This window comes from Physeter macrocephalus, chromosome 6, assembly GCF_002837175.3.
Source record: "Physeter macrocephalus isolate SW-GA chromosome 6, ASM283717v5, whole genome shotgun sequence".
Lineage (NCBI taxonomy): Eukaryota > Metazoa > Chordata > Mammalia > Artiodactyla > Physeteridae > Physeter > Physeter macrocephalus.
The window spans coordinates 45093530-45103033 of NC_041219.1; the positions used below are offsets into that span (position 1 = coordinate 45093530).

The 9504-nt window shown below is 45.0% G+C and overlaps 1 protein-coding gene across 8 annotated transcripts in view; it reads left to right on the forward strand.

The window, feature by feature from the left end:
- Positions 1-2690: 2690 nt before the first annotated feature.
- ADSL (adenylosuccinate lyase) overlaps positions 2691-9504 on the forward strand; it is a 19171-nt gene continuing 12357 nt past the window's right edge. The window contains exons 1-3 of one of the 8 annotated variants that reach the window (XM_024127357.3): positions 2691-2905; positions 6289-6492; positions 8199-8243. In XM_024127357.3, coding sequence (XP_023983125.1) covers positions 2735-2905; positions 6289-6492; positions 8199-8243 — 420 coding nt within the window. In that variant the 5' untranslated portion in view covers positions 2691-2734. Of the gene's footprint in view, positions 2906-6288; positions 6508-8198; positions 8244-9149; positions 9195-9504 lie in introns of all 8 variants that reach the window. The other 7 variants (XM_028490638.2, XM_028490637.2, XM_028490636.2 and 4 more) reach the window with 7 other exon arrangements.

Sequence of the window (9504 nt, forward strand, 5' to 3'; positions counted from 1 at the left end):
CCCGTGAGCCATGGCCGCTGAGCCTGTGCGTCTGGAGCCTGTGCTCTGCAACGGGAGAGGCCACAGCAGTGAGAGGCCCGCGTACCGCAAAAAAAAAAAAAATCAAAATGATTTAAAGATGTACGTTGGGAAGCTTGCTCCCGGTTACCTGGCCTATCCCGTTCCCTGCATGTCCACCCCACCCCCACATAGCCTTTATTAGTGATTCTTTATGCAAATAGGCAAACATACTATGGCAAAGGGCCTTTTGAATTATTAGAGGAAGTTACTGGTGATCAATGAGAGTGCAGTTTAGAGGAGACGAGAGGGCAGAAGCTGCATCACAGTGCTAAGGAATAAAGAAGGGAGGGGAACAAATGTGTTGAATACAGGAGCCCCAGACACTGAGCTGGGATGTCAGCATCTATGTCACCTGCCTTTGCTTCTCACTCTACACCTGCGGGTCATGAGCCATATTTCACAGGTAAGAAGACCCAAGTGCCAAAAGATTAAGTAATCGCCCAAGTTACACAGCTAGTAACATCAATGCCAGTTGGTGAAGAGGTGGCCAGAAAGAGCTTTCCATGTTAAGGAGGTAACAGCAAGTGAAGGTGTTTCTATAGTGGAAAAGATCTGTGTGTTTAAAAAGAAAAGGAGAAGGGAGGCAGAACTGGACAGATTCGAGATAAAATAATTGAAAGAGCAAGATCCTTTCCTGAATGAAGAGATTGGAGACAGAATCTCCTATTGGAGGAGGAAGAGTAACAGCAAAGTGCAGCAGAGCCAGGAGAGAGGCTGGAAGACTGAGGAGACAGAATTTGCAGTAGTCACCGTGGAAAGCAAGGAGAGTAAACTCATCACAGCACAGCAATGACAGCCCTGAAAGTTGCAGGGAGTAGTCATCTTCTTTCCAGAATTGTCTGCCCTCATCCCCAAAAGCAATCCTCTGCAGCTCCAGAAGGGAGGTAGAAGACGTGGGTGATAAGCCCAGGTAGCTGATGGGCTTCTCTGATGGCCACAGTATTCTGGGATTGGTGCTGCGGTCCATTCTGACAATTCTGAAGCCTAGGTGGAGACGTGAAGGATCTATGGCATGGGGACACTGAAGGATGTGAGAGGCTGGGGGAAGAGGAACGGCAATGTCAGGATCTAACTTGTATCTTGGCGACTGTGGGCCTTGCTTCCCTTTGTGCACTAGGCTCCTTTGGGCAGCATTCATTCACCAAGCGAACATTTACTGAGCACCTACACTACGTTAGTTCCTGTGCGGGATCCACCTGCCAGGGACACGGGGGACCAAGGCAGGCACGATCTCCACTCGCACCGAGTTTGCCATCGATGGGAAAGGCCAACAACACTGAACTCTGGTGAGAGTTATGAGAGGCCTATAGGAAATCCCAGAGGTGGGGAGGGAGAACACTTACAGGGGTGGTCCATGAGTTTTTGAGTAAATTGTGAAAAAATTAAAGCAGGAATGGAAAGGTGACAGGAAAAGAAGTTATTGTCAAAGACAAGATCTTGGAAGTCTTGAGATCTAATCAGCAGCTTTTAATATTCCCGAAGTATTATGGTTACTGGGAAAGGGGCCATCCACCTCAGCAAACAAGCTGAGAAGTCAAAATGGACCTCCTTTCATAGCGAGACACTCAGAAACACGTAATTTCAAAGCAGTATAGGACCTGCTACTGTAGCACAAAGGAAAGAGTACCTTTGAATCTGGTAAGAACCAGGAGCCTGGATCCTATCCCCCTGCACTTAACTCCTAGCTCTTGCCCTTCTACATGAGCAATTTCAAGACACTCAACCTACCCATGCCTTCGCTTTGTCATCTGCAAAATGGGGATCATAATAATGGCAAGCATTTACTGAGCACTTACTCTGCATTGGAGAGTAGTATATTATCTCATTTAATAGTACCTTAACAACTCAGGATCCTCACATGGATGTAATGAGATCCCATGTGTAAAGCACTCAGGACAGTGCCTGATACCTAGTGAAACTTACATAAACGTTAGTGGTTTTATTATTAGTGGCCAACCAGAGGGAAGAGTGGGACCATCTGGGCCTTACGTAAGACGCAGTGACAGAGAGAGGTGTTCCAGGACGGGGGAACGCCTTCACCAAGCCGTGGTGTGACCCGGCACGGTGTGTGCTGGGAACTACACAGCATAATGGCTCAGAGTCAGAATCTGAAGTCGGGCGGCTCCATTTATTAGCTGGGTGACCGTGAGCAAGTCATCAGCGTCTATGAGTCTCAGTTCCAGCGCTTGCCGAAATCCATTTTTACTGCACTTTCACGCAAGGGGCTCACTTGGCCCTCAAGAAATGCCGACTTCCCTTGGGCATCTTCCTTTCTCCTCAGAACCGCGCTGGGGGCCAGGCAGGCGGTAGAAGCGTGGGAGGGATTAGGCGACAATAATAGCAAACACAGAGGGCTTTCTAAGTGAAACAGACATCGATCTGATGATACCCAATCCTCACAGGAATCTTAAAGGCGGGTCTTAATGTACCTTTTTTCAGATGGGGAGACTGAGACGCAGAGCTGCGGAGTAACTTATGAAGCGCTAATCACGTTTCTGGTAAACCAAGAGAAAGTCCTTAACCCTCAGCCGCCAACCACCGAAACTGAACAACCTTGAGGGCTCCGGTCTCCCGGAACCCCGGGGGCGGGACCAAGCGGAGGATGTTCCGCTCCCGGACTTCCGCTTCCGTCCTCGGTGTCCCTGTCCGGCCTCGGCGGGGTCGCGTGTTCGGGATGGCGGCAGGGGGCGACGGTGGCGGGCGGGAGGCGGCCTGCGGGCACGACAGCTACCGCTCGCCGCTTGCCTCCCGTTATGCCAGCCCGGAGATGTGCTTCGTGTTTAGCGACAGGTACAAATTCCGGACCTGGCGGCAGCTCTGGCTGTGGCTGGCGGAAGCCGAGCAGGTAACGTGCCCCGGGGCTGGAGGCGGGCCCGGCCCCGCACGTGCAGGGTTGGGTGCCGAGCGCCGGCTGAGTCTCCTGGGGCAGCCTTCCCGCTATTCCAGAGGAGCTGAGGCCCCAGGAAGCCCAGGGCAGGAGACCCGGCAGCCGCCACCTGTTGCCTCAAGTGTTTTAATCGTCGAGGGTTCGAGGCGCACAGAGGGCGGCGAGAAGTGCAGTTACCCGTTTCAGGGAGTATGTCTTGGCGGTTCCTGCAGGAGCGCTCATAGCCGAGCGCTCGTTCCGTGCCGTTGTGCTCGTTTCTGTACACGTCTTTCCCCCGTTAACCCGTAAAGACTTTGCAAGCTAGGTGGTGGTTTTCCCACATGGTAGGGAAGAAGACCAAGCCTCGATGATACCCAGCGCATTATTTACTCCTAACCATTGATAGCGGAACCCGGATGTGAACCCGTGTCCGGTGCAGAGCCTGACAGCGCTCAGCCACCTCGCCCTCCACAGTGCCTCAGTGTTGTCTGAGACCGGACTGTCACTACAAAATCCATGTTTCCTGGGCCACCGTCTCCGCTTCACTCTGCTGCCGTCTGCCTCTGGGGAGGGAGAATCGGGGTTATTAGATGAGATGTATGGGTTCTCTTATAAGAGCCGCATGTAGACCTATTTAGCCCAACAATTTCAGAAATAGCTACAGACGGGCCTTTGCAGAGGAGCTGAAGGAAGCTGAAGGTGATCCACAGAGCTGTAAAGTTTCAGAGGAAAATGCCACAACAAGCAAGATGGCAGTACCCAAATGACATTTAGTAAACCTGGAAACAATCTTAAGTACGTGCCTAGGACCGAGGTACACAGTTCCCAAACAGGAAACTTTCTTCCTAGGTTTTACCCCCTTCCTATCACTATGCTCAAGAAAATAAAGTAGTACATAACACTAGCAGACAGAATACTCTGTAATGGCCTATATGGAAAAGAATCTAAAAAAGAGCAGATATATGTATATGTGTAACTGATTCACTTTGGTGTACACCTGAAACTAGCACATCATAAATCAACTATACTCCAATTAAAAAAAAAAAAGTAGTAGCAGACATTACAGTGCCTGCTATGTGTGTGCCCGGCAGTTTGAAGATTAAAAATTAATAGTTTACTAATCCTCAAAACAATTCTTTACAATAAGTAAGTTATTCCTGTTTTACAGAGGATAGAATGGAGGCACAGAGAGATTTCAAACTGTGGGCTCATAACAATAATAGATAGTAGACAAGAACATGAAGTGTGTTGTGGTTTGTTATGTACTGGCATGTACTATTTTCTGTTTTACTTGGTACTCCATGTAGATAAGGGTGGTGGCACTCTTAAGATTTTGCCGCTCAACATAGCTAGTAAAAGCTTCAAGCTGGGATTGAAATGTAGAGTCTGAATATGTGTCCTTTCCTCTGCCCAGTCTATATATACGTTGCCTGAAATGCATACAATTTTGATATCTCCTGAGTTTGGATTATCTATTAGCTAGGTTGTCAAAATTAACAGCATAAATTACATAATAATTTAGTAGTTAAAAAAAAAACTTGAGCAATGAGAGATTAGGAGAAGTGCTGAAAATTAGGAGTAGGGAATGAATTTTGAGAAGACACATTGCTTGGGGATAGGAAGCATTTTGACCACGCTGCCCCCTGCTGCTTTGCTTTGGGAGGAGCCCTGAGATGTCACGTCTGATGACTAAAAATCCAAGGCAGCTTGGCCAGATGTGGCTAGTGTGACTGAGGAATTGAATTTTTACTTTTCTTTTTTTTTTTGGCTGGGCTGAGCTGCATGTGGGATCTTAGTTCCCCGACCAGGGATTGAACCGGTGCCCCCTACAGTGGGAGCTCTGACTCTTAACCACTGGACTGCCAGGGAAGTCCTGAGTTTTTACTTTTAAATATTTACTAGTTTAAATGTAAATAGCCACATCTGACTAGTAGCTACCATCTTGGACAAGGTAGGTCTTAAGATGTGAGCCCCTTCCCAGGGCCAGGCCTTGGGGCTTTCAAGTGAGGTTTGGATAAATTTCACCAATGTATATATTCAATACTTGGCTCCCGGGTTCCGAGCTGCCTGTGGGCTGCCAGCTATTTTTTGTCGGCCTGATTTTTTCAGTGATGGATGAATGTAAGATGTTGATGTGTTTATTTTCTCATTTGTATCTCCCTGAATTGCTTGCTTTTTTTTTTTTTTTAATTAATTTATTTTTATTTTTGGCTGCGTTGGGTCTTTGTTGCTGCGCACAGGCTTTCTCTAGTTGCGGCGAGCGAGGGCTACTCTTTGTTGTGGTGCACGGACTCTAGGCACGTGAGCTTCAGTAGTTGTGGCACTCAGGCTCAGTAGTTGTGGCTCACAGGCTCTAGAGCACAGGCTCAGTAGTTGTGGCGCACGGGCTTAGTTGTTCCGCGGCATGTGGGATCTTCCTGGACCAGGGCTCGAACCTGTGTTCCCTGCATTGGCAGGCGGATTCTTAACCGCTGCACCACCAGGGAAGCCCTGGAATTGCTTTCAGTTGCACTGAATTTGCTGCACATAATTTGTTGGCAAAGATACTAATAGCATTCCTAATTTTGGTTTCTCTGGCTAAATCCATCTAGAACAAATGTAAAGCTGTGGCCTGGATCCTACACTTTGGGCACTTTAAGTGCCAAGCACTAAGGAGTAAGCAATAAATACCACAATGCTCTCCTCTCAGAGAGTATATACATTCTGGAGGGGAGAGACAGGCTAATAGATTTGTAACAATGTCATGTGGTGATAAGTGCTCTAAATAAAACCAGGCTAGGGCTTCCCTGGTGGCACAGTAGTTAAGAATCCACCTGCCAACGCAGGGGACATGGGTTCAAGCCCTGGTCCGGAAAGATCCCACACGCCGCGGAGCAACTAAGCCCGTGCGCCGCAACTACTAAGCCTGCGCCCATGTGCAGCAGCGAAGACCCAATGCAGCCAAAAATAAATTAATTAAATAAATTAAAAAAAAAAAAACAGGCTAAAGGGATAGATAGAGAGTGCACAGAAGAAGGGTGTTTCACACTGAAGTCGGGAAAGACCCCTCTGAGGAGATGGCGTTTGAGCCCAGAGACCAGACCTGTGAGGGAGTGAGCAGAGACGTAGGGGCAGAGGGAACAAAAATCAGGATTGCATTGTTTTATGTATTGGAGTTCCCTTAGAATATAATTTACCGTGGTTCCTTTAGAAACTTGTCTCCTCCTCCCCGTGTCCTTTTAGTGTAGTTGCCCCAATTTTAGTTTAAGAATTGGAAGGTAGGGCATAAATGCTAACATGAACCATTTATTTTTTCAGTGTCACTTCAATTCAAATAATTGTGCCACAAGAAGTTATTTTATTTTTTTTTGCCTGTCCTGCAGACATTGGGTTTGCCTATCACACATGAACAAATCCAGGAGATGAAATCAAACCTGGACAACATCGACTTCAAGATGGCAGCTGAGGAAGAGAAGCAGTTACGACATGATGTGATGGCTCATGTGCACACGTTTGCCCACTGCTGCCCCAAAGCTGCTGGCATTATTCATCTTGGTGCCACCTCCTGCTATGTTGGAGACAATACAGTGGGAGCCCATGATGTTGTTTTGTTTCTACTTAGACTCAATGTTTATAATGCATTTATAAATTTTCTTTGATTTTGTCCATTTTAGGAAGTGACTCTATAGTTCTTAGGATCTCAGTGCTCAGGAATTTTCTGCTTTTGGTATCCTTCCAATCTAAACTGTAAGCCCCTAATGACCTCCATAAAATGAGACGTACAGATACTGCCTACGCATTGGTATGCTGGACGTAAGCCGAGATCTTAGCATTTTAGTGACCAAAGTAGTTTTCCAAAGGGAATTTCTTTCCAAAGTCATTCTTACTCTTTGCCAAGACTTCTGAAAAAAAGAAATAATTACATTATAATTCTTAAATCCTTTAATTAGCAAAAGTGTCTCATAGTCAAACACGAGAAAGTAACAGCAAGCATTTTCCTAAGTTTACTAGGTGCCCAGCACTATTCTGAGCACTTTCTATGTATTGCTTCATTTTTTCTTCGCAAAAGGCGTAAGAGATAGATTCTGTTATCTCCATTTTTAAATAGCTTTATTGAGGTATAGTTTAATACCATAAGTTTACCCATTTTAAAGGTGCAGTTCAGTGAGCTTTAGTAAATTTATGCAATCATTCAGCCTCACCACACTCCAGTTTTCGAGCATACCCCTCATGCCAAGAAGTTCTCTTTTGCCTGTTTTACAATTTCCACTCCTGCTTCCACTTTCAAACAACCACTGACCTGCTTTCTGTGTCTATAGTTGTGCCTTTTCTCGAAATTTCGTATAAATGGATTCAGAATATGTAGTCTTTGGCTTTGGCTTTATTTTCCCCATTGCCACAGATGAGAAAGTGTAGAAGTTGAAGAACTTGCTCTAGGTTTTGCAGCTGGAAAGGATTCAAGCCTGGGTAGAGTGGCTCCAAAGCTCTGCCCTTATTGCAGGGTACCCGTGGGACTGGAAGTTAGAATCCAGATACACTTGCAGTTCAGAAAGAAGCCAGTAATTTCTAAGTTGCCCCAAATAACATTTTATGTCTAATGTGGTACGTAATTAAAGGCATCAATGTGTAATTGGTGAATCAGATAATGGGAGGACAACAGTCCTCTAACTTGGAGTATCCTTTTAAAATTACCCAGCATGTAGTTGGGCTCAACAGTTACTGTCTCATAAACGTGTGTTGGAGTTGCCTGCAACACTTACATCTCCTAACCCCCCAGGAACAGCTTTAAATTTCCTAAACCTAGATCTTGTAGTTCATGACTTTTTTTTGTTAGCAATTATTGACATGAAAAAAAGAGAGCAGAAACTAATGAAATATGCCTTATGGATTTTTTTTTTTTTTTTTTTTAACCCCTATGGATTCTGCTCAGAAACTCAAACACTAATCTTCGGGAAGGTATAAACCCTATTGACCTGGACATCTTTGCCATATTCACAATGGGGCTTACCCCTTATCATTTTCCCGTTACATTAGATACCACATAAATAGGGCTTTATAAGTATAAAGGCTTTGTGCTTGTAGATTCCAGTAGTACTGCTCTCTAAGTTGGTGTGCTTTTGAAACAGTAATCAGAAGAGAATTTCTGTTAGCATCTTCTGGCTTGCACAGTGTGTTGCTGAAAGTGAGGTAGGCAGCTAGGTTAGAAACCCAGCTGTGATGGCCAAAAAGTGTTATGTCATAATGTTGTTTGGGCAAAGCTGATTAATGTAAGATCACTGCATTTCCCTTGCAGGACTTGATTATTCTTAGAAATGCATTTGACCTGCTTTTGCCAAAGGTAAGAAGTTGACAGAAGTTTCTTACCAGTCCTAAGATTCCCTGCGACAGGAGATGGGCACCACAGTGTAAAGCAGCACAATGTAAATCTAAATAAGTTATTGTTTACTCAGACGAATGATCCTAGATCTAATCTGTAGAACTAATTACCTCTTCTTGAGTTAAGCCACTATATAAGTTAATGCATTTTAGTGTTGTTCTTTTTTTTTTTATTTTATTTTTTTGCGTTATGCGGGCCTCTCACTGTTGTGGCCTCTCCCATTGCGGAGCACAGGCTCCGGACGCGCAGGCTCAGCGGCCATGGCTCATGGGTAGTTGGGCTCAACAGTTACTGTCTCATAAACGTGTGTTGGAGTTGCCTGCAACACTTACATCTCCTAACCCCCCAGGAACAGCTTTAAATTTCCTAAACCTAGATCTTGTAGTTCATGACTTTTTTTTGTTAGCAATTATTGACATGAAAAAAAGAGAGCAGAAACTAAAGAAAAATGCCCTTTGGGTTTTTTTTTTTTTTTTTTTTTTAACCCCTATGGATTCTGCTCAGAAACTCAAACACTAATCTTCGGGAAGGTATAAACCCTATTGACCTGGACATCTTTGCCATATTCACAATGGGGCTTACCCCTTATCATTTTCCCGTTACATTAGATACCACATAAATAGGGCTTTATAAGTATAAAGGCTTTGTGCTTGTAGATTCCAGTAGTACTGCTCTCTAAGTTGGTGTGCTTTTGAAACAGTAATCAGAAGAGAATTTCTGTTAGCATCTTCTGGCTTGCACAGTGTGTTGCTGAAAGTGAGGTAGGCAGCTAGGTTAGAAACCCAGCTGTGATGGCCAAAAAGTGTTATGTCATAATGTTGTTTGGGCAAAGCTGATTAATGTAAGATCACTGCATTTCCCTTGCAGGACTTGATTATTCTTAGAAATGCATTTGACCTGCTTTTGCCAAAGGTAAGAAGTTGACAGAAGTTTCTTACCAGTCCTAAGATTCCCTGCGACAGGAGATGGGCACCACAGTGTAAAGCAGCACAATGTAAATCTAAATAAGTTATTGTTTACTCAGACGAATGATCCTAGATCTAATCTGTAGAACTAATTACCTCTTCTTGAGTTAAGCCACTATATAAGTTAATGCATTTTAGTGTTGTTCTTTTTTTTTTTATTTTATTTTTTTGCGTTATGCGGGCCTCTCACTGTTGTGGCCTCTCCCATTGCGGAGCACAGGCTCCGGACGCGCAGGCTCAGCGGCCATGGCTCATGG